Below are 24,751 nucleotides of genomic sequence, written 5' to 3' on the forward strand. Positions count from 1 at the left end.
AATTTTCTGAGTTCCTGCTTCAGTTTTGATAATCAGATAAGCGTTTGGCCCCTGGGGAGAATCGCATGAGGCTGTGATGCTCTTCCTTACTTCCCTGAGCTAGCTGACAAAACCCACCCTGCTTCTTCAGCCTGCTTTTATCGGTTTGTTTTTCTCCTCTTGTGGAGAACAGGGGCAGACGCTGGCTTTATGATGACCTAAGGTGCCACCCACCGGGACAGCAATGGCTCACGGTATGTTTTATGTCCAAACTTTCAGTGATCACTGGAGTTGGCACATTTATTGTGTTGTTTCCACCTTTCAGGCAGAAGAGTAAAGTTTCTGTTTAATTCAAAAGACACCTTATGCATGCAGTTTAGGTAAGATGTTACCTGTTAACATTTTATTTTGAAGACTGTCTAGTGCCACTTGTGGTGACAGTCCTGGTGGGGACACCCGTGACTGGTCACCCACCAGGACCGTGCACCCTGGGGGATGTGGACGGTGCAGAATGGAAACCCTACTCCTCCGGCCCTCAATGTGAGAACATGTCAGGAGCCTGGGTGCAGCCGTCAGACACAAGATTGTCTGCATCCCTTCATTTCTGGACACAGAATACTGTTCTCTACTGCCAAAGCCTCCACTGCCCCGTCCACTAGGACAGGGGTTTGCGTATTAAATTCTTTACCAATTTGAGATAGAAAGTAGTGGCAACCAAAGCATCTTGGTGGGAGTGTCACCTGCTGGAGGATAAGCCATCTGAAAACAGAACTCTTTCTGAAAGACTAAATTTTGCTGCTATTCAATCATTCAATGAATGTTTCTAAAAATCAAGCCTTGTCAGTTTGGACACCCCCAACATGCACATTTGACTCATGGGTTTCTTAGTGGAAAATTGGAGGAGTAGATTTCAGTGTATCAATCTCCTCTTATCTTGCTCTGTCTTGTTTTTTGAAGGGTGAACCACCTGACAGCCCCGCCGCCAATATTTAGAGAATGTGCTCTCAGGCCCTTGTCAGAACTTGCACGCCGGTTACCTTTTCCTTTTTGTTTACGGCTTTAATATATAGGATCGAATTGGTGCATGTTCAGAAGTCCTTTTCTGAATATCGCTCCTGAATAGGGAGGCTACGCCTCGCTCAGGACACTCAGCCGGGAAGGGCCTTGTCCTCTGCAACACCCCGTGGGCCCCTCCAGGCCGCCAAAGGAGGAACCACGCCAGGCCTTACCAGTGTGGCTTCTTTTGTGCACCGTGAGCACATTGGGGCCGATGCAAATTATCCCACAGACATCACACTTTAGTTTGCCGTTAGGAAGTCGAATGCCCCCAGCTCCTGACAAAGCTCTGCTGCCTTGGACACCGTGGGAGCCATTCATTTTCTCTCCGGAGGCATCGAGCATCCGTAAGTCCTCCGCACACTCTTCCCCATTCACTTCACAGGCACGCCCATTCTCTTCATCACTCTGAGTCTCTACTTTAACATTACCAGCTGAAAGAGACAATACAACACAGGGGGCCGTTCAGTGTCATCGCAAAAACAGAACAGAACAGCACAGCAGCAGAGACAACCTGGAGGGAGCGACCCCTTCTAAACACAGGTTCCTGGCGGCTGACACCAGGGGACAGTGGCCCGGGCTCTGGACCCACTGGCCCACAGGGGACTGTGATATATGGCAACAAGCATCACGGGTTTGGGACCCTCGTCTGCCCTCTCTGTAGGTCCGAAGGGCAGACGGTGGAAATGCATGGAATTTATAAATTCTCGCTTCAGACTGGGTGTGTGTGGGGGGACCTCTATGCAGGGTAAGGTCACTGGGTCCACTGTGACAGCCTGGGCCCCTCTGGAGGGACCTGAGGCCAAGTCCAACACCCTGGGAGCCAGAAGACCCCTCACGCCAGAAGGTGAGTGTTGATCACGTAGCCCCCCCGCCCCCGCCCGGTGTGGGACCTTGTTTGTCAAAACCCCCTAAGAAGCGCTTATCTAGCCTGAAAAAGTCCCCTTAAGCATAGGAAAAGCATAAACTACCTTTCCTTCATTCATGTATGAACAAACATGGAGACAAAACTCAGCAAACACGCGCTCAGATTTCTGACCAAAGATTCCTGAAAGAGTTCTGTTTGTTTGTTTCTTTGGCACGTGATCACTCTAAATCCTTCTTATTCCATGATGAAAATAAACCCTGCGTCCTAAAGGAGTGCCACGATTTCTCAGGTTTCTTCCAGTTGCTGAAGGGTTGACCAGCATGATGGTGAACGTAACAGATCTGCACTAGCTTTTCAGAAAGTAAGACTCGTGTGTGCATGGGGGTGAAGGGCTCCTGGTAATAGTACAATAACCACTGTCTACTCTGTATTTAGAGTCATTATTTCTGTCATTCACGTATTTTTCTCTGTAAAGAAAATAGCCATTTGGTTTGCATTCTTCTGAAACACCAACTGACGATGGATGGCTGAATCCAATATTGTAATGACCGGGAGAAACTGCAGTTACACTGAAAGGCCTCACGTTCATCACAGTCTCTAGAGATGAATAAGAGGAAGTAGGTAAATTCTGCCCAGTAAAATAATCAATGAGATCGACAGTAACCACGGCTACAAAATCTTTGATCAACACTGTAAATCAGTGGTTCTCCAAGTGTGGTCCCTGGACCAGCAGTACTGGCATCGCCTGAGAACTTGTTGGAAGAGCAGACTCTTGGGTCCACCCTAACCCACTGAACTAGAAAGTCGGGGGGATGGGCCCTGCCCTGGGCGTTCTTCACATGAGCCTCCAAGGGATTCCCACGTACACTCGAGTCTGAGAACAACTGTGCTAGTAACACTCCAAGTTTGTTTGACTCAACACATTTCTCGTGATTTGGAAGCCCAGAGCCCAGACTCTGAAATCAAAAGTCCTGGTTTGGAATCTCAGCTCCACTCTTTATAAGCTCTGAGATCTTGGGCAATCTTCATCTGTAAAAACGGGAACTACCCACACTAGCCCAGCAGGGGCTTTGAGAGGATTTAGTGGGTAAAGAGATGTAAAGTGAACTTAGGCCAGTGATTGGCCTGGCAAATGAAAGCACGTTCCCATAGAGCCGTCCCCTTGAGGGGGCTCCCCAGGAATGTTCACGGCATGGACCACGTGCCAGGCACTTTAACTGCCCTGTAATGGGTAACCCTCACAACGGCCCCATAAGTGAGGTGCTGTTATCCTATTTTACAGTTGAAGACGCCCAGGCACAGAGAAGTCGAGCAACTTGCCTGAGGTCACACAGCTGGGAGATACTGCAGGCAGCCTGGCCCCAGGGCCCACGCTCCTAACCGCCACACGGCCCAGGTTGCCCATCAGATCTTTGGAGAGAAGACTTGCAGACAAATAAGCAAATGGAACGAATGAGCTGGGACACGGGCCACACCCCCACTGTGGACTTGGAGACCCCAGAAGTGAGGGGATATCTCTTCCCATCACATCCTGGCATCACAGAAGACTGTCCCGAGGACTCAGTAAGTGGGGGTGTCCAGGTGAGCCCCCCTACTAGATCCCGAAGAGCAGGGACTTGGGAGCATCCTGCATCTCAGCGGCCTCCTGCTGACCTCTCCCAGCCTCCGGAGACAGGGAACCAAGCCCTCCAACACGGCGAGCTCAGGAGACGAGACAGGTAAGGAGGGTAGCCGTGCCAGCGTGTGCAGGAGCTTCACCCCTGAGCCCTCTGGAATCACGTTCTCAAAGCTAACTCACTAGGGCCTCCTTGCCCACTGGGTTCTGCTCCGGAATGCTCAAGGCCCTCTGCACTCCTTCACCGGGGTTATTTTTAATCATCTGTCTCATGGCTTTTGAAAATGAGATGGGGCCAGTTCAGAGCACAGCGGGGCAAATGACTGTAGGTGTGGCAGGTTCTCCAGTGCCCGGAGGTGGGACCCAGGGTGCAGGCCAAGGACCCCGTGGACGGAGGAGGGGAACCAGGCAGACGAACAAGCGTTGGCATAATTCCCCTCGCCCATCTTCCTGCACTCAGCTCCAGGTCGTAAGTTTAGAGGCAACCAGCTCAATGGGACCGACTCTTGCTTTCTCCAAAACACACCTCAGTATAGGACTTATTAACACTTGCCCCAAACTCCCACCTGTTCTGCATTAAGAAGACAGGTGTTTGTGTGACCGTCTGGTGGCCCTGTGGCTTGTGTCGATGACGAAGTGCAGGCCCTTCCTGGTGAGCAACAGGGGAGCTTCGGGTGACCTGAGGTTTCTGCCATCAGGACACACGTCCCGGTCCCGCGGGCAGCCTGCTGGCAGAGCAGGTAAAGCGCGTCAGGAGTGAACGGGATGAGGACAGCGGGAGTGAAAATTGAGGGACGGATGTCACCTTAAATATCGCAGATGCCCTCAAGCCAGAAGCCTTGACGCCAGTCACTCATCCGACAGCAGTTCGTGAAGGCGGGCCAGCTGCCATGTGGCAGCTTCTCTGAGGACCCTGTTCACAGAGCCGAAAACCAGAGGCTGAAGAGAGCTTATTTTAAATTACCCTCCGATCACTGTGGGTCCCCTCGTACGACTTTAGCTAGATGTGTTTGGTGCCAGAAGAGACCAAACTCGAAGAAGAAAATCCAGTATCCTGCGATGTTCTGGTTTTCGGAAAAAAGGTAGGCAGACCCCCAGACTGGGGGTCCCTGCATCACAGTGGCAAGGTCAAGGCAGCGTAAATAATGGGAACCGGACAGAGCGCTCCAGGTAAGCAAAGGGTAGACGCACTGAGTCCCGGAGGCCAGATGCCGGGGATGCAGAACCGGACGCGTGCTAGGGCTCTGGGGGCGAATTTGAGGCCAGACCGTGACAGGAAAGATCTGTGGCAAGTAAGAGGGGAGAAAGGGGGCCTGAGGGGGCTGGGAGTGGAGGTGAGAACCAGAGGGCAACACGTCAGCGAGGGCTCAGCAGGTTCAAGCACGTGTGCATTTTCTCTCAGTGTTGGGGGAAGGTTCCCATCTCTTCGTGGACAAATGCAGGCTGGGTGCTGGTTGCACGGAAGAGGGGCAGAGATGCCCCCCACCCCTGCGTCTGTGAAAACGGGGCCTCTCGTCTGATCGGGAGGCGAATACAGGCGACATGCGTCTTATTTTCGTAGATGATGGAAATCAGGCCACGGAACTGTCTTAAAACATGGCAAACACAGACCTGATCTCAAAGGTCAGAATCTAACAGACATCCATCACTCAAGGTAGAATACACATTTTAGAAACACAAGCTCGGACAGGGGTGTCTTGGCTTTGCCGCCTCGGGAAATGGGAAAATGGCTTCGGGGCTTTTAGGTCATGAGGAGCTTGATTCGTGACGAGCCCTGAGCAAAGGACAGCAGAGGCTGCGGTCTTGGGGGCCTCTGTTATTGACATCTAGAGTCCCCTGAGCCAGCCAGGCCGGACGCCTCCTTTACATGGGGGAGTGCAGCCCGGAGAGGGTCAGAAGGAAGGAAGTCGGGGGACACTGAAGCCCATTCCTAGGGGACATCGCGGGGCCTGGACATGCTCAGCTCAGAGACACAAGCCTCCGGCTGAGAGAGAGCAGAGATGCCGCCACCCACCCTGAGCTCCTGAACGAGGGGAAGCAGAAAGAGCGGCAAAGCGGGGATCGGAGGTCCCTCCACGGGGGGCACCCGCCCTGGGAAGCCTCGGAGCAGCCCGAGGGCAGAGGGCAATAGCCAGGGCTCTCGCTGCCAGGCTCCCAGGCAAGGCGCCAGAGGGGCGGGCGCTGGTGCGGGAAGGCCCTCGGGGGTCTGAGTGCTGGTGGGCCCGTGATTCTGAACTCCACCCACCGAGAGTCAGCGGCACCAGCCTTTGCTCCAACCAGTGAAGGAGGAGACTGGGAACAGGTGCTGGGAGTGTATTCAAGCTGTCCATCTCCTGCAGGTTCACATGCACACAGCCCGGAGCCCACCCAAAGGGACAAGCAGGGTTCCTGCATCGTCTCTTGAGAACGCCACAGGACCAGCCCCGTCATTTTCTTTCTTCAGACCCGCCCGTCATCAATTCCAGGAAATGGTCCGTCCTCCCTAGCCTGCATTTAGTGGACTGGGGTCCACCCCACGGAGGCTGTCTCTAGGTCCCTCCCCTCCTCGGAGTTCCTAAACCACTTCTTTGGCTCCGTTTCCTTGGACCCCAAACTGCTCAGCCGCAGTATTGCTTCTGTGACATGTTAGACTCTCCTTGAATACAGGGATTATACTTACAAATAGCTTCTGACTCCATCCTCCCACCACTTAGAAAAATGTCAAACTCAGTAAGGTGCTGAATGGAAGTGATTAAAGCTAGAACATGAAATGAAGACTTCTGTGTCTCTTGACCCCAGAACACTCTGGCTCAGGCCTGGCCTTGCAGCCTTTCCACTGACGCCCAGGAGCTCATGGACGGGACCCCAATGTCATTATTTAATAAATGTGGCTGCATGAAGAGTGGATGCCTTCAAATCCTGAGGCAAAAGCCACTTTCCTTCCCCGATGCAATTGAAGATTCGGGAAAATGAAAGTTTCGTTGTTATATATTTCAGAGTCCTTCTATGTGTTTAGTAACAGGGCAGATCCAGTTGACCCTGGACCCCTGAACCTTAGCACTTAGACAAGTTTAGCAATGAGAGAATCCAGGGAACTCGGGGTCATCGGGGCCTTAGTCTCCTGCCAAGCATCGTACGGCCTCATGAATGATCAAATCATTTTAATGCACAGGAATAATGCACACTGGCAGCCCCGCCTCACAAAGGGATTCTGTTTCCCTTTTGTCTTCTTCTTCCTTTCGAATGTGTCTTTATATTTCCTGGTGAGGTAAATGGTACTCTGACAGCATTTTTCCATTGAAAAGATATCCCCAAGCTGTCCCTGTGAGTTTAAGCCAGGGAAGCTCAAAATGCTCAATATTTTAAACGAAGAAACAGGAGACAGAAGTATTCCTGCAACTGACGACTAGTAAAAATCAAACTGAATAAAAATATTTAAGAGATATCTTGAATGAGGGTAATTAAACGAACATTTTAGATGCAGAGAAAACGTGTAGAAGTTTTTGCGCTGCCTCTAAAGGATTTATGAAAACTTTCAAGCATTTTTAAGGTCACTGAAACCATTTATTATAACTTATATCATTTAAAATGCAGGGGTTTTTTTTCCCTTGCAAAGATGCATGGTTAGGAATACGTTTATCCTTATTTTATGTTTTAGGTTTTAAATGGAATGAAATCAGGGAGAGACAAAAGAGGAAGATTATGGAAAAAAGAATGAGTTACAAGCATATTTACATTTTCCTCAGGTAACAAGGGACACAAACTGAGGTACAGGGGGTCGAACAGTTTATGTTTTTAATTTTCAAGAAGGAAAAAAAGAGAGATGAGTGAGGAGGACAATTTTCCACTATGACCACTAGGTGGTGATGTTGGCCCAGAACAGTTGGGTTGCTCTTTGGGTGGAGACTTCATCAAGGTCAACAGCCATTTAGTTACAACTTGGGTACGTGGGAGGGGGTGGGGAAGGAGGAGAGAAAGAGATACTAATACCTTGTGAACCCAACTGTATAAATATATAGACAGGAAGTGTATCGAAACATGTATCATCTATCTTACAGTATCTCCAAGTATTGTAGAGGTAGCAATTTTTTACATACTGAAGTCTTCACCAAAGGATCTGCTCCAATATTACAATATGCTCGAGCCTAAACCTTCCTCAGATTTCATGAAAACACATCTGAGAATGCATTATCTTACTCTTAAGTGCTTTTGACTTTTTAATATTTCAACCATGTGATTGCTCATCTCGAAATCAGTTATCTGTCCTAGTATAACCTTTTATATAATCATAGCAGCACACATATACATATATATGCACATATATACGTTTATATATATGTGCATATAGATCTCACAGAAATAAATTTCAAGCTGTTAAAGTTAATTCAAAGGAACATTAGTAAGAGAAAGATCTCTATAACTTTTTTTAACATCTTTATAGGAGTATAATTGCTTTACAGTGTTGTGTTAGTTTCTGCGGTATAACAAAGTGAACCAGCTGTACATACACATACATCCCCATATCTCTTCCCTCTTGCGTCTCCCTCCACCCTCCCTATCCCACCCCCAAGGTGGTCACAGAGCACCGAGCTGATCTCCCTGTGCGATGGGCTGCTTCCCACTAGCTATCTATTTTACGTTTGGTGGTGTCTATATGTCCATGCCACTCTCTCACTTCGTCCCAGCTTACCCTCCCCCCTCCCCGCGTCCTCAAGTCCGTTCTCTATACTGGAAAAGCAGTCAATGTAGGTTATGAGAAAAGAGATATCCTTAGGTTGATACTGCTAAACCCTTTAGGTACCAAAGAGTTTTTGATAGCCGGGATGTCAGAAACCTATTTTTAACAGCTACTGACACCTTTTAGACTACAGCCTGTGTTAATAAGCGTTACAGTATTAACAAGCATGGCCTGTCTTCTGATGTTGCTTTAATATTAGATAATTTATTAATACAGGCTCTGAAGACTTAAGTCCTAAGGGGGCAATCAACTTGTACCACTTTGAATATTCAGCTCTCTGGACATTTTTAAAAAGCACTTGCCAGTCCTTAACATACTCCCTCAGGGATGCTGCCCAAACACACTTATCTCTCAATTCATAAAAAAGAAAAATGAAATTAACATCTGTGTTTGGTCTGACAGCTCAGATCAGGAGCGCCCCGCACGCAAAAGCACTCAGTGTGCTGCTCAGGAAGCGAGGACCACGGACTAACGGCTTCAAAGCCCCGCGATTTTTCTCCTCTCGGTTCTGAAATTAATACTTCAGAGCAACAGAAGGACAGTATGTATCCTTCTCCGTCCTACAAAAACTGTAAAAAGTATCTTGAAAGTATGTTGGGTTATTTAACGGTGACAGAAAGTCTGGCCTTTATCGTCATACTCAACAAAGAAGAGATACTCGTAACGTTCGTAACAAGGCTGTTTAACAGCATTAGGAGGGTAACAATTCTGTCGATACTATTGTTACTTCTACCCTTACTATTACTGCATGGCCACCACAAAAGGCATGCTCCATTGTATATCCAACAGTCTAAAACCAGGCATACATACCTCAGTGTGTAAGAGATGTTCTCGATGACAGATGTTTAATAAACAGCGTGATAGGTATTTAATTTATCTTAAGGAAGGTGATGAAAAAAGATGCATTCACAACATTTACACTGTGGGAACTGAGTATGAAATGAATACACGTTATCATTTTCTAGAAGCAAAGTGTATACTTACGAGAGAAAGAATTGGGAATTATTGCATGAAAATCCCTAAAGCCGTCAACCCCATAAGCAACTGCAATAGAGAAGGCAAAAAGAAAGCTGGGCTGTAACACCATCTGAGAGACAGAGTAAGAGTTTAAAAGAAAGCATTGTTTTTTAAAAGGAAAGTAATATTACTCAAAACCATTATTTAGTTACTAATCTGGTACTGTTAGCGCTCAGACAGAGGGCTGAAACCATAACACAGTGCTTACACAGAAAGGCGACCCCACTTCCTAGAGGTCTGATCTCATGGCACTATAACACACAGGCACTGCTGAGCAATGTCTGGTGTGTTGAACATCTTAGGGGCTGCAACCTAGAACATTCTAGAACTTTCTCTGCTGAGAAACCCTTCAGGGGAGTTGGTATAAACAGGTCCAAGGTCTCAGCAACACAGCCAAGTGTCTCCTGGGAAAGCACTTATCTTCACAAAAGCAGTGTGACTCTTAATGGGCTGACTGCACTGCAAATGTTCTTCCTTCAGCTTTTTCTTAGAAAGTGTTCCCAGAAAATTAGAAAATGTTCATGCAACACACTGAGTGGGGAAAAATTCGTGTTTTCCACCTCAAAACGAGCTACCAATTTCTGTGGGTATTCCTTATCAGCTGCTCTCATGAATACTATCACCACCTCAAATCGCCAAGTTTGTTCGGTTTTGTAGGTCATAGCTTTTCAGTGTGTGCCTGTATCTTGAAACTTAATAGATACAGCACATCTCTCTCTCTCTCTCTCTCTCACACACACACACACACACGCGGTCTTCTCTGCTGGAGTGACCCCCAGTAACTGTCTGAGTTATGCATACCGAGTAGCTGCTAAATTAAACGTGTTGCTGAACTACTGAATTAGCAGAGTTTCCTGCAGGAAACAGACCTACTGAAGTTTGCTTAGACCAGTGTTTTCCAAACTTATCTGACCACAGACCCTCCCTTTTTTTTCCTCATGAAAAATTTAGTAAAATACTGGGATAATGGGGAAACAGTTTGGTAGACACTTCCAAAGCTACTCCTTGAAGTCGCTACCTTAATGATTTCCTAGCAAACCCTTAGTCTTCCTCTATTCCTTTTGTTCCTTGAGCATCCGAATCTAACAGTCACCACCTGTGTCCCACCCAGCAGAGCTGTCATCAGGTGGTCCACCTGGGTGCACCTGTGCTCCACGGTCTGCAGACAGTCAAACACGGGATGCTGATTTCACAGCGACCTTTGCAATTCTATCGTCTTCACTGAGTTCTAACCCTTTGTATTGACTTTTGGTACCTCAGTCGCTCTGTGTCATGGGGGTGCTACCATCTCAGATAAGGGAGAAAAGGCCAAGATGTTTTGAAAGGTAAGCATTACCTTTTTAAATCAGGAATATCACATAACATAAAGTTCTCTGATTAAATGATGTCACTGCCCCAATTCCCTGAGATACAGCTGAGGTTGCTGACAGGGCGCTTGAGGGTGACTTGATTTGAAAGTGAACTTCCTGGTACCCCTTCAGTACAGGCCATGCGTGATGATGAACAGCATTCATCTCAAAGCTGCCTCGCCAGGAGAAGATGTACACTTGCACAGATCCTGGGTGATCAGAGCGTAAGCCTTAAGGTATGGAATTCTGTCAGAATGCTTTACCTTTGAATATAAATAATATTACAGCACATCGTCGGACACTGAATGTTAATCATTTTTCAAGAGCGTCAGTGCTTTGCTTAGTATAATTCAAATGAATTTGAAAGCCGTTGTCCTAAAGATTTGATTCCCTTCAAATTACAGAAAGTTTAAAAAACAAAACAGCTGTAGCTATAAAGTTGTCGTGCTTTTCCCGAGGAAAGCTGAACTGATAAGAATTCACCCTTGCTCGGGTACCATACACGTTCCTGCAGTTACCTACTTCTGAGTTCAGGAAAAGGAGAGCTCTCACGCCCTGTGGGGAAATGATGCACAGCAGGGAACCGTGAAAACTCACCCTATCCTGCCCCGTCCCGTCCCGTCTCGTCCCATCTCATCCCATTTTACTCTGGTCGGTCCAGTGCCTCCGGGAAGGCATTCACCAGGAGCTCTGTAAACACCAGGGACTTACAAGCTCTTTCCACAAGCTGCCTTTAGTCCTCACGAGGCCCTCCAAGGCAGGAACTAGCATTAGGTCACAGGGAGGAGGCTGGGTCTTCCAGGAAGCTCTGGAGTTTATCCTCTTGGCGGTTAGCAGGGAAACAGGTGAATCTGAGACCATATGTAATTGACACATAGAGTCAGTACTCCAGACACACACGCTCCCTGCTGGAAGGGCCTCTGGGAGCTGTGCCCTCTCCTTTACGATGTTGGAGAGGCACTGGACCGCGAGAACGTTACCGCACCTGCACGCACACTCGCCCCGCGTGAGAGCTACAGCGCGTTTCCCTACGGAATCCCCGGCACGGTTAGCAGACACACACCACTGTGTAAACAATAGGTAACCAACGAGGACCTACTGTAGAGCCCAGGGAACTCCGCTTATCCTCTGTAATGACCCGTGTGGGGAAAGAATCTGAAAAAGAATAGATGTATATATATATCTGTAGAGCTGATTCACTTTGCTGCACACCTGAAACTATCACAACATTGTAAACTACCTCTACTCCAATGTGAAAATAAAAATAAAAAAATAGATGAGCAACAGGATATATTGTGTAGCACAGGGAATTATAGCCATTATTTTGTCATAACTTTTTTTTTTTTTTTTTTTGCGGTACGCGGGCCTCTCACTGCTGTGGCCTCTCCCGTCGCGGAGCACAAGCTCCGGACGCACAGGCTCAGCGGCCAAGGCTCACGGGCCCAGCCGCTCCACGGCATGCGGGATCTTCCCGGACCGGGGCACGAACCCGTGTCCCCTGCATCGGCAGGCGGACTCTCAACCACTGCGCCACCAGGGAAGCCCTGTCATAACTTTTAACGGAGTATAATCTGTAAAAAATACCGGATCTCTATGCGGTACACCTGAAACAAATACAATATTGTAAATCAACTGTACTTCACTTAAAAATTATAAAATAAAGAATAAATATCTTTACTAAAAAAAAAAAGGAATTGCCCACACAACAAAATGATGACCAGTGAGTGGTCTGGAAAGTGTGCCCCCCTCCCCCTGCTGCTCTCTGCATGGCCACCCAGCCCCCTTGCCCACGGGCAGTGAGAATGCATGGTGGGCATGGTGGTCAGGGTCTCTTGCTCTCTTTGGACTGCTGACCTGAGTACCCTGCACTCTGATGGTGTCCATGTGCCTGATGAGTGTGAAAATCAGCCACTCCACCTTTCTCCCCAGGCACCTGGGAGGCTGTGTTACAGGTGCAGACATGATGTGTCTCTGATCACAATCCTGGCTGGTCCCAGAAGCTTCACCATGGGGGCAGAAGTGATGCCTCCTTGACTCTCAGGCTTGTCTTCATTTCCCTAGTAAATTTCACCCCACATTTCAGGCTCTTGTTTCATAAAAAGGTGCAGACACAAACAGATTTAATGAACCTTGTTAAGTTTCCTAAATTTCATGAAATATATTCTTGTAACCAAGAGCAAAGTGAGCTCATTTGCTAGGAATTTTTATTCCCCAAATTGTCACGAACATTTTTGTATAAAACGCTGGGAGTGCCTCAGGTTCTGAACCCTATTCAGATTGCCAATTGATGACCATTCTGGGACAAAGGTGAAAGCCCCCAAAACCACACTCTTCAGTTTGCCTTTAGTTGTGCAAACTATAAAGGATATAATTATATACTTCTCACACTGCTGGAGCCTCCAGGAGAGATGAAAACATACTTGGGATTTTCAAACTGGGAGAGAGGAAGTCTGCCCACTTCCAAGTCAAAAAAAGACCCTGACGATTTCAGTGTAAACACATTCAGATTCGTAGGTAGGAGAATTTAGAAATGTGCAGTCATGTGACTTTTTTACATATTCTTTAAATCATATGAGCCTGTCGGTCACAGCCGGATCATCAGTCTCTTATTAACTTGTGTAAGCATGGTTTGCAGTGACCTTTGCGATATCTGCAGATCTAGCATTTCAGGGAAGGGCATCCTCACCCTGTCACTGCCCTAGCGACAGGGTCCCCGAGTGGGCCAGTGGGCAAAGGAGAGGACCAGAGACCGCCCCCCAGAGCCAAAACCCCAAGGCCATGCTCCTGCTAGAGAGCTGGTTACATCCTGCATAGGTACCGGATCCAGATTCTCTTGCGATCCTGCCACACCCAGACGTTCCTGGGGTGCCTATTTGTCCTCGGACCATCCTCTATGTTAGGGGGCTCTGTGTCTTGCTGGGGAAGAGAATGCTGACATTTCCTGACCACTCACGCCCAGAAGGGGGTGTCCTTCCAGACTGACAGGAGAGGAAGCTAGTCCGAGCCCGCACACCGAGCCCACGAGCAGGGGCTGAGGCCTCACACGTCAGCGGAGCCGCTCCCGAGCGGCTCCTGTTGCTACACGCTGCTTCTCGCTCCAGGTCCTTCCCGTAGCCTGGGCCCCGGCGTCTGTTCAGCCCTGTGTCCTGCATGGACACAGGAAGCAGCGACGTGCCAGCGCCCCGACTGCAGGGCTCTCCTGGGCTACGTCCCTAATCCAGACCCAAGGTCTTTCTTCAGACCCAGCTCTCCGCCCCGTCCCATGTGCCAGTGGCCCTCTCATCTGGCCGCGTGGCCTCACTCCCACCCCTGGCCTTCCACGGCCAATTTCTCTCTGAGTTCTGTCTCTCTGACTCTTTTCCAGTCACATCGCAGCCAGCACACGTGTGAAGCCGCTGCCTTGCCCCGCAGGATGGCCCCCACCCCACCCCCGCCCCACATCCTTCCAGGGCTTCCTGCCCACTGCCCGGCCCAGGGAAGGGGATGACCTTCACCCCAGGGACCCCGCTTTCAGGCTCCGCTTCCAATCCACCCTGCCCATCGCCCTGAGATCCTCACCCACAGGCTGCCTTTATCAGGGCACCTATGTCCAGAGTTTCCACTGGTCTGCACTGTTGTGATGAGACAATACCCCCAAGTCCTGGGCCAAATCCTCTAGGACTGGTCAGCAATGACCATGACCCTCCCAGCTGGTAATGCTATTCAGACAACCAAACGGATGAACCTGCAGGAAAAACGCAAGAAAAACCAAACCACCGGCTGCACTCATTTGTCAACGCCTTGCAGCCGGTACGGAGACGTCCTCCTCGTCCAAGCAGACCTGTGTCCTGTGCAGATGTCAGGGCCACCGGCCTCAGGTCTCGTCCCCCCGACCTGCTCAGCTAGCAATGCCTCTCCGCCCCCCGAGGGGCCCCTCTGCTCTCCCACCCTTTCGACAACCGGTCAGAAGCCACCCTCTCTCTCGGTACGACAGCCTGCACCATCTCTACTCCAGAGCCCTTGGGATTCGCGCCCAGTTCTGGAAGCTGGTGTGTCTGGAGCCCAATTCCGTGATCAGATCAAAGGCTACGGGGACTTTGCTCCCTTCTCTCATTTCCTCTCCTCCTGCACAAGACCTAGAACATGAGGGGCTCATCACAGGGTCACTGAATCAACAAACTCCTTATTTTTGGAGACAACCATCCGACCTGGACGTTTTCAGAATTTCATTCCAAGAGGAACTGCAAAGTCTGAGGCAGAAGGCACTGTACTTCTTAGGTCTGAGTGTCGCTCCCAAGGAAGTGGGTGCACTTAGGTCGAGTGAGCCTCGGGGAAAGTGCTGGACTTGCCTTCAGTTTAGAGAACCGAGCACGTGGGCCCAGCCTTTCTGTCCTCTGGCTACTCCTGCCTGTGTCACATCACGCCCCAGACGTCCCCGAACCTGGAGCTGTGTCAGCTTCTGGGAAGAAGGGGCGCTGTCGGAGAGCGGGGTGCAGGGGCTGCAGGGCTGGACACTTGGCTTTTTCCCCCCAGGTGATGCGGACCCGGTCAGGCACCAGCTGCCCTGAGCCCCAGCTTCCTCACCCACAGAACGGGAATCATCGTGTCTATTCTGTCGGGTCCACGTGCAGATGCACTGTAACGCTTATAAGGTGCTGCTCTTCAGCCGGCCCTCTTCTCAGTGGAGAGCCCTGGGCAGATAACCAGGACCTATGATAACACCTATCTTCTCGTCAACAAAGACTTCAGGCTGAAAGGATTGGCTACAGCCGACTAGCACTGACCAAGTTTTTAATACACGGGGAGAACAACAGGGCTGGAGCTTTGCAAGACCATGACGGTGCCTAGGAAAGACAGACACCCTCGGGGACCATGTCCTTGGCACCTGGAAACCCAAGTCTTGGCAGGCTTCCCTCCCACCCCAAACACCCCGGCAGGTCCTCACCTCCACTTGGGAATGGGGCTGGGGCGACCTTATAAGGCCTTCACTCACACTTACAGGGTTTCCAGCTGACGGCCAGGTCGTGGGACAGTTTTGGTTGTTTCAAGTGGAAAGCGACAAAATGGTCAAAGTCCACTTGGCGTCCCTTCCCACGACCACTGTTGGGTCTGCCGTCCAGAGCAGACAACACACGGAACTAACCAACAGCCTGATGGGCTGACGGGGACAAACCAACTTCTGATTCTCTCCATGGAGGAGACCAGCTGGGGACCAGCCCTATTTCTGTTTATATTTCATTAGTACAATTTTAAGTGTTCACAGTGAACTAAATAGCTTGGAAGAGCTCTGATCGCTAAACCTATAATTTAGAAAGGGAAACGTGGATAAGCAAAGACTCTTCTTCTGAAGAGCACAACTGAGCAAACAGGTTCAAAAATGATGATTCTGTTTATGGGACTGTCTTGGAAGTCATTGCTTTGGTGTCCTTTGGAATCGCCCCCTACTCACCCTCTTGGATAGAGTTTACTGCAATTTATGGTGAAACATTCAACAGGTTAAAGAATAGATTTAGGAATATTCTCAGAATGTTGTGTCCTTCTTTCTTTTTCTTTTTTAAAAGAAAAAATACCTTTTTATTGGTAAAAATAGTATTTGCCTATTCAAAGATAGCAAGTATACAGAAATACCAAGATGAAATTTCTAAAATTCGCCTCCAATGCCTATAATCTAAAGAAAACCATGAAAAGGAGAACATGGAAACATAATAAAAACAGAGTGAGAGAGCTTAGCTCAAGCTTTAAAATGAGAGAAGGAAAGGGACATTTTCAGGCAATAAATAAGGGCTGAAGGAAATTCAGATGGCTGGAGAAGCAATAAGAAGCCATAAAATCCTCACCACGGACCTGGGGAGGTTGAAATAGTGTGAGGGCCTGGATGTAGGTGAAACCTTGAATTTTATTTTGTTTTTCTTTTCCATTCAAAATCTTGTTTCGGTGAGGGGAATTCATACTGGATCAGACAGGCCGAAATGGTAAGGGAGGGAGAGTTTGCTCAGACCGCTCGCAGGCATGTGGACGGTGCCAATGGGCGGGGCCAGCGCAGGTGCATGGGGCCTCCTTTCAGTGTCAAGGCCCCGTGAGGAGGGGAAGAGACCAGGCGATGGGTGACTGGACCCCTGGCCACACGGACAGGAGGGATGGGGATGGACAGCTCTCGGCCGTTGGGGCGTGTGCTGGGTGTACCCGCAGGTGCTCTAGCTGATGTGACTGTAAACACTGTGCGTGTTTCAGTTGTGGTTTTCCCGGGGCACATTCTTACTGAAGCAACGGGCTGAATGTCACTGCCAGCGCGAAATGAAGCGGTGAAAGCTGAAGGCGGTGTTTCGACGGTTACATGTGCCTGGCCCCTGAAGCACGGTTACTGTGTGCACCTCTGCCACACTGAGGAGGTACAGGACGGGCTGCTCTGTCAGCAGAGGGGTGAAGGGAGGGCCCCCTCCGGCTCTGCAGACACTCCAGGCCATTCCCTCCCATCCTCGCAGTTGGCACGGTGTCAAGCCCCACAGATCCCAGGAGCCCAGGCCATGCTTCGGGGAGGCCGCAGATAAAGTAATCTCCCCCGGGACACACGGAGGGCGGGTCCCCTGCCGTCCCTCCCTTCCAGAAGCTCAGGGGGGTCCCTGCCAGAATTCCAAGCAAGAGGTGACTCAGCAGGGGGGGGGGTGGGTCTGGAAGGACAGCTCTGCCCACCGCCGCGCTGTCCTGAGCCCGGGGGAGCAGCAACGCGCCCTGTCTTCAAGGGCGCTGATCTGTAAGGAGAGGCTGCTCAGGATGCCTGTGGCCTACGGCCCAGGGCGGAGACAAGCCCTCACCCTGCCTTTCCCATCTCTTCCTGTTCTCCGCCCAAAAGCATGCTGTGGGGCAGCAGCTGGGGGTGAGGTGAGGCCAGGCGAGGGGCCAGGATGGAAGAGGGAAGGGCAGAAAGTAGGAGGCACCTCGGGTCCGCGAGCACCTGGGCATCTGCAGGGGGACAGGCCCGAGGCTGGGCAAGTGGCGGGACTGCCACGCGGTGGGGTGGGCGTCCCTGGCCTGTGCACCGGGCTCACACGTGTGTGTGCGTGTGTGCACGTGCGTGTCTATGCACGTGTGTGTGCGCGTCAGTGGCAAAGACCGCTCTTCCTGCCCATGTATTTACAAAGGCAGCTCAGAGAAACAGCCTCGAAGGCAGACAGCCAGGCTGTCATGCTGACTCTCACACTCGAAGGACAGTGTCCCCAGGGCACAGACGGGCCCCGCTCCATCCCACTTCCACCAAGCCCCGTGGTCAGAGGCATCTCCACCGTACCCAGAAGCCATGGTGAGGTCCCTGCTCCCTCCGTTCTTAGCTGGGAACCATCCTGGAGAGGTTCCCGGGTGAGGAACCCTCCACCTTGACAGTAAACTCACACAGTGGGGGACATGGGCCAGAGGTGCGGCCGCCACAAGCTCTTCAGTGTCTAGTGTGGACTTACTGCGAACCCGGATGAAAGAAGTCTGAATACTCTGCATTTTACAGTCCTTCTCCTACGGAACTCTGAAGCTTTCCCGCTCTTCCTCTCTCACCCCTCTCACTCTCTACGTGCCTAACAAATGCCACGTCAGTATATCCACTCTCCCTGTAAAGCTCTGGGATGTGATCCAGGGAGGGCGCTGGAGATGGATTTGGGGAAGGAAGTCCTGCTGTGTTCCCTCCACCTTCGAGAAGCTCCGGGACCCAGAGCGTCACCCGGCCTCAGGCTGGGTCCCCTCAGATGTGACACCGGCACACAAGGCTGGCTCGGGGGTGCAGACCCTCGGAGGGCGAGGGCCCAGCAGTCACAGGGCACAGACACCCCACACCCTGTGAAGGGACTCACTCATTACTCAGCAGCCCCGCATCCCAGCACTTCAACCAACATTTCACATCTCTCGGCAAGAACCTGAAACATCCCACTCTTCCCAGTAGGTTTCAGCCATTTCTTAGGACTAGGGTCTCTCAAAAAGTCCTGTCCTTCCCTCGGGCAACATTTCTTTGAAATGAGGAAGGTTTCTCCTCCGTTTCCCCCGCCCCCCGCCCCCCGGCCCCCGCCCCCACCAGCTCTGTGATTCAAAACCATTTACTGAGAAACGTGTGAAAAGGACCAGTTTAGGTCACGTGTTCTTCCCGTTCAACAATCAAGCTGTACCAAGCATGCACCATCTAGGGCAGGGCTGCCCGGCCTGAACCCGTCCCCCCTGTCTGCATCCAGGGCAGGGCTGCCCGGCCTGAACTTGTCCCCCCCGTCTGCATCCAGGGCAGGGCTGCCCGGCCTGAACCCGTCCCCCCCGTCTGCATCCAGGGCAGGGCTGCCCGGCCTGAACCCGTCCCCCCCGTCTGCATCCAGGGCAGGGCTGCCCGGCCTGAACCCGTCCCCCCCGTCTGCATCCAGGGCAGGGCTGCCCGGCCTGAACCCGTCCCCCCCGTCTGCATCCAGGGCAGGGCTGCCCGGCCTGAACCCGTCCCCCCCGTCTGCATCCAGGGCAGGGCTGCCCGGCCTGAACTTGTCCCCCCCGTCTGCATCCAGGGCAGGGCTGCCCGGCCTGAACCCGTCCCCCCCGTCTGCATCCAGGGCAGGGCTGCCCGGCCTGAACCCGTCCCCCCCGTCTGCATCCAGGGCAGGGCTGCCCGGCCTGAACCCGTCCCCCCCATCTGCATCCAGGGCAGGGCTGCCCGGCCTGAACCCATCCCCGCCGTCTGCATCCAGGGCAGGGCTGCCCGGCCTGAACCCGTCCCCCCCGTCTGCATCCAGGGCAGGGCTGCCCGGCCTGAGCCCGTCCCCTCCCGTCTGCATCCAGGGCAGGGCTGCCCGGCCTGAACCCGTCCCCCCCGTCTGCATCCAGGGCAGGGCTGCCCGGCCTGAGCCCGTCCCCTCCCATCTGCATCCAGGGCAGGGCTGCCCGGCCTGAACCCGTCCCCCCCGTCTGCATCCAGGGCAGGGCTGCCCGGCCTGAACCCGTCCCCCCCGTCTGCATCCAGGGCAGGGCTGCCCGGCCTGAACCCGTCCCCCCCGTCTGCATCCAGGGCAGGGCTGCCCGGCCTGAACCCGTCCCCCCCATCTGCATCCAGGGCAGGGCTGCCCGGCCTGAACCCGTCCCCCCCGTCTGCATCCAGGGCAGGGCTGCCCGGCCTGAACCCGTCCCCCCCGTCTGCATCCAGGGCAGGGCTGCCCGGCCTGAACCTGTCCCCCCCGTCTGCATCCAGGGCAGGGCTGCCCGGCCTGAACCCGTCCCCCCTGTCTGCATCCAGGGCAGGGCTGCCCGGCTTGAACCCGTCCCCCCCGTCTGCATCCAGGGCAGGGCTGCCCGGCCTGAACCTGTCCCCCCCGTCTGGGTGTGCTACCAGCTACTGTGCAAAACGCTTTCCGGGCACCCGTTTCTTTCCTTTTTGAAGCTGCCCCATGAGGAAACCACGACCCCACTTTACAAATGGAGAAATAGGCTCAGACAGGCCGCCTGCCCTGCCCAGGGCTGCCGGTGGGGACCAGGACCCAGTTCTCCCCGCAACCCCCAGGGTTGTCTGCTCCCTGCAGCTCACCTGATCAGCCCATGCCTGTCTGCTCCCTGCAGCTCACCTGATGAGTCCACGCCCGTCTGACGGGAAAGCAGACTGAACCCTGGTGCCTGAGATCAGGGGGTCATCGCTCGGGAAACAATTCACCGTCTTCCTCTGGGCCCACCAGGGCTGCTCTGGCCTCTGAAGACCCCCGGGGCCGGCAGTGAAGGAGTTTATGAGGAAGGCCCTGAGCGCGCCTGGGCACCTAGCATTGCAGAGTGCGGTGCGAAGCCCCGAGGGAGGGCAGTAGGGTCTCTGACGGCAGGAAGGCGAAGTCTCAGAGGGGCAGGGGGAGAGAGGGCCCCCACTTCAGGGGGCCCAGCACCAGGGAGTCCCCCTGCTTGGAACCAGCAGAGAGATACGGGGCCTGGTCTCCCAGAAGGATCACGTGTAGAATGAGAAGCGGGAAAAAGGCATCCCCAGTGGACACACAGGGCGGCCGCATGGGTGGCGGAGGTCCTCCAGACGACGGGGTGCAGTGGGGAAGGGCTGGGTTCTGGAGGCTCCTGGAAGCTGAGATGAGGCCCCCCAGGCCACAGGGAGCATCGAGGTCCCGGCTCAGGGGGCCGCGCTGGGGGGCCTGGGTTAGGCGTCGGGATGGAGGGGCTGCAGTGGGGGGGCTGGGCAGAGGGGACGTGGAGGAGACTAACAGCCCACAGACAGACAGAGAGACAGTCACACAGGGAAGCTGGGAGCCTGCGGGGGCCCGGGGCAAGGAGGCTTCGACTCGGGAAGGGGCTCCTGGGCGCCCCAGGCTCCCAGAGCAGAAATGGCAGCCGTAGGCCTCCGCAGCCTCGCTAGCGGGAAACTCCAGGCTTTAGAGGAGAAGCACGCCGGCGTCGCCAGCGCTTCTGCATTCTGTCTTCTCCCCTCTCCGTGCCTCCCTCCTCCCGCCTCATCCCAAAGCCTCCAGGAGACAGGCCCAGGAGCGCGATTGTGACACGGCAGCCCGTGTGTCATATTGTAACTGCGTTTCCACATCCTCCTGGCTGTGTTGTACAAGCCCTAGAAGAGGAACAAGGGCGAGTAATGAAATACAGGAATGCGGGGAAAGAGGAAGCCCAGGACAGCAGCCCAACCGAAATGCAGAGAATTATGGAGAAGTGACAGAAAGGGAAGCAGCGCAGGAATTGCATTTGGGGCGGCTGAGCAGAGTGTGTGTGCACACATCCATGCACACGCATTCACACTGTCACACACAGACGGCCCTACATACACACCCCCATACACACACACTCACATGCCTACGGACAGGCACACACATCCATGCACACACATTCACACTGTCACACACAGACGGCCCTACATACACACACACCCCCATACACACACACTCACATGCCTACAGACAGGCACACGCATACACACACTGCCACATACACACACAGGTACACATAGACACAGACACACACACACATCCATGCACACAGTCACACACACTCACATACCCAGATACACACATATACACACACTCTCACATACACACACAGATACACAGACTCACACACACACACCCATACACACACACATACCCAGAGACACACATATGCACACACTCTCACACACATACAGATACACCCCCATACACACAGACACATACACACCTACACACACAGACACACACAGACACACACTCATATACACACCCCCATACACACACACACATACACACAGACATACCCCCATACGCACACAGACACACATATACTCAAACACACACATTCTCATGTACACAGAGACACACATACACACCCACATACCCAGAAACTCATATACACACAAACATACACACAGTCACACATACATACATACACACCCCCAGACAGACGCTGACACTCACACACCCTGTCTTGCATCTCAGTCAAACTTCTACAAGAGGATGATCTCCTAGTTCTTAGCCCGGGAGGGAGAGGGACACGTCTGCCCTGTGGTCCAGTGGGCTGGGGGATATGGTGCAAGGGTCACCTGCACGTCTGCACTAAACCATACTAGATCCAGAAATTCCCAATAATTCTCGGCGGCCAATCTGTTATTTTTCTCTTGTATTTAAAAAGCCAGAGTTAAAAACATGGTAACATTGCCTTGTGTCATCAAACACACAACTTGAGAGCCGAGACCAAAACAATGGACTAAAGGTACAGAAAGCATGAGTATATGCAGGTAGCTCCTCTTTGGGACATCCAAATACCGTTTTTAAAAATGAGAACAGGCCACGAGAGTAAAGCATGGAATCAAGGGAAAAATGAGAAAGAAACCGTGAATTAACTCGTCTGCGGCGTTTTCTGTGCGTGGAGATAACCAGCAGCGGTTCTCTGTGTTAGGCATTCCCACCGGAGGAGCCTGGAGGGCGCTCAGAAACACGCCTTATCTAGCATTTCCATGGCGTGTGCCTGAGGGGCGGGGGCCCACCAACCTGCCTTTGAGGTCTCTGAATTCAGATGGAAAGTTCCCTCCCGGGGCCCGCCGGGTTTTTAAATGAATGCACTATCTTCCCCCTTCCTTATTTTCCAAGAACTACTATTGTTCTTATAGAAAACTACTGATTATCTCTCGAGACTACATTTCAGGAGCCCCTTCCCAGGAGTGGTCCTTTCCGGTTATTCTTCACAGGCTCACATGCTGAATCACACGAATATAAACCGAGAGAGGCCGTGTCCTGAGGAGACGGTGGCCAACCTTCAGCCTGTGGGTGTCACCGCACCCCTGTGCACGCCACCTGGGGTGCAGCGGCCCCGGAGGGGGCTGCCCTGGGTCAAGGCCCTTGTCTCCATCTCCACCCAAGACCCCAGGACTCCACCTCCGGGCCTCCTGGGTGAACGTTCTAGATGACGGTGCATCACCCATCCTTCCTACCCCTCACGTGATGCTTGGATCCTGACGTGGTCCAAGCATCCACGTCAAACCGAGACTGCGCGTTTTCCTTCCTGGGCAAACTTCAGTTTCCTCAACCAGCTCATGTTGAAGACCTGTGGCGCCAACTCTCTGCACCACCGAGGATGCCACACCCACCCCCGGGGCCACAGCCTGTCACCAAGGGCACTGTTTACCTGTCTTAGTTTTTGCATCGTTCCTTCCGATTTTGGGACAAAGGGCGGCAATGCAAGAGGGTCGCCAAAGGCCCGTGACCCCTAACTGTCTGAGTCCTTTTTCTCCCTTGGGTTTTGGTAAGTTGGTTTCTCATCTCAGAAAGTGGAAGCTCACCCTCCGTGGGGCAGCCCTCGGCCAGTGGGGGAAGGGGGCCACGCATGCCCCTCCTGCACCCAGCCTGGCGCTCAGAGCGCCCTAGAGAGACGGTGGTCACCTGTGCACTGGTTTTCCCTTCTGCTTTCCGCCCAGTGCCTTCCTCTGCTCCCCCTCCCACAGGCTCATCTTTTAAATGAAATTAACTGTCTGCTCACAGCACTCAACGTCCAGCTGCCCTGGAGGGAACCCAGGCTGGGAGAACCACTGAGCTCTTCCAAGTAGGGGGTTGTTGATCAAGAAGCAGCCCATCTGGGGGCTTCCCTGGTGGCGTAGTGGTTGAGAGTCCGCCTGCCGATGCAGGGGACACGGGTTCGAGCCCTGGTCTGGGAGGATCCCACATGCCGCGGAGCAACTGGGCCCGTGAGCCATGGCCGCTGAGCCTGCGCGTCCGGAGCCTGTGCTTCACAGCAAGAGAGGCCGCGATGGTGAGAGGCCCGCGCACCGCGATGAAGAGTGGCCCCCGCTTGCCACAACTAGAGAAAGCCCTTGCACAGAAACGAAGACCCAACACAGCAAAAATAAATAAATTAATAAACTCCTACCCCCAACATAAAAAAAAAAAAAATGAAGAATCTCATCTGCACAGAAGGCAGCCCTGGGTTTTTTTGTTTGTTTGTTTGTTTTTTGTTTGTTTTTTTGTGATACGCGGGCCTCTCACTGCTGCGGCCTCTCCCGTTGCGGAGCACAGGCTCCGGACGCGCAGGCTCAGCGGCCATGGCTCACGGGCCCAGCCGCTCCGTGGCATGTGGGATCTTCCCGGACCGGGGCACGAACCCGTGTCCCCTGCATCGGCAGGTGGACGCTCAACCACTGCGCCACCAGGGAAGCCCCTAGCCCTGGGGTTTTAAGTCCCGAGTTACAGATAAACGCGGGTAGAACCCGCCAACCAGCGCCATCCGCTGCAGATGCTCCGGAGGCAATTCCGCCTTCCCTGGACCCTTTGTCATTCAGTGTTAATACACTTCCTGCACCCTGGCTCTGGGACGGGCTGGGTCCCTGGCGTGAACGGGCCTCCCTCCTTGTAACAGAGGCCCCAGGAGAAACAGGCAAAGGCTCGTGGACACTTTTCAATAAATCCAGCAGATTGAGAGACTCACTGGCGGATCTCGTAGAGCAGAGATGCAGCCCTTGGGTCCTTGGCAATGAGGCTTCCAAAGCCTCTGGGGCCAGGGAGACCCCATGTCCCCACCAGAGGACTGGCTTCGACGGTAAGTCACTGCATCTGGTGACATCAGAGAGTCCCCAGCATTGTGGCTGGAGGGGGATGGGGGGGAGAACGGCAAACTTCTTTTCTCCCTCATAAGCATCAGTGCAAAACCCTGCAGGCTTCACAGGGTTCACAGGCCAAGGGAAAAGGAAAGAGCAGCAGACTTATGCA

General features: G+C 52.6%; 1 protein-coding gene across 6 annotated transcripts in view; it reads right to left on the reverse strand.

Moving 5' to 3' along the window:
* The window catches only part of IKZF1 (IKAROS family zinc finger 1), an 88,991-nt gene that overhangs the window by 19,566 nt on the left and 44,674 nt on the right, over window positions 1-24,751 (reverse strand). For 2 of the 6 annotated variants that reach the window (XM_030871336.2, XM_030871334.2), the window contains exon 4: window positions 1,209-1,469. The exons of the other annotated variants lie outside the window; for them this stretch is intronic. In XM_030871336.2, the coding sequence (XP_030727196.1) occupies window positions 1,209-1,469 (261 nt within the window). The remainder of the gene's footprint in view (window positions 1-1,208; window positions 1,470-24,751) is intronic. 6 annotated transcript variants of the gene reach the window in all.

This window comes from Globicephala melas, chromosome 9 (assembly GCF_963455315.2).
Source record: "Globicephala melas chromosome 9, mGloMel1.2, whole genome shotgun sequence".
Lineage (NCBI taxonomy): Eukaryota > Metazoa > Chordata > Mammalia > Artiodactyla > Delphinidae > Globicephala > Globicephala melas.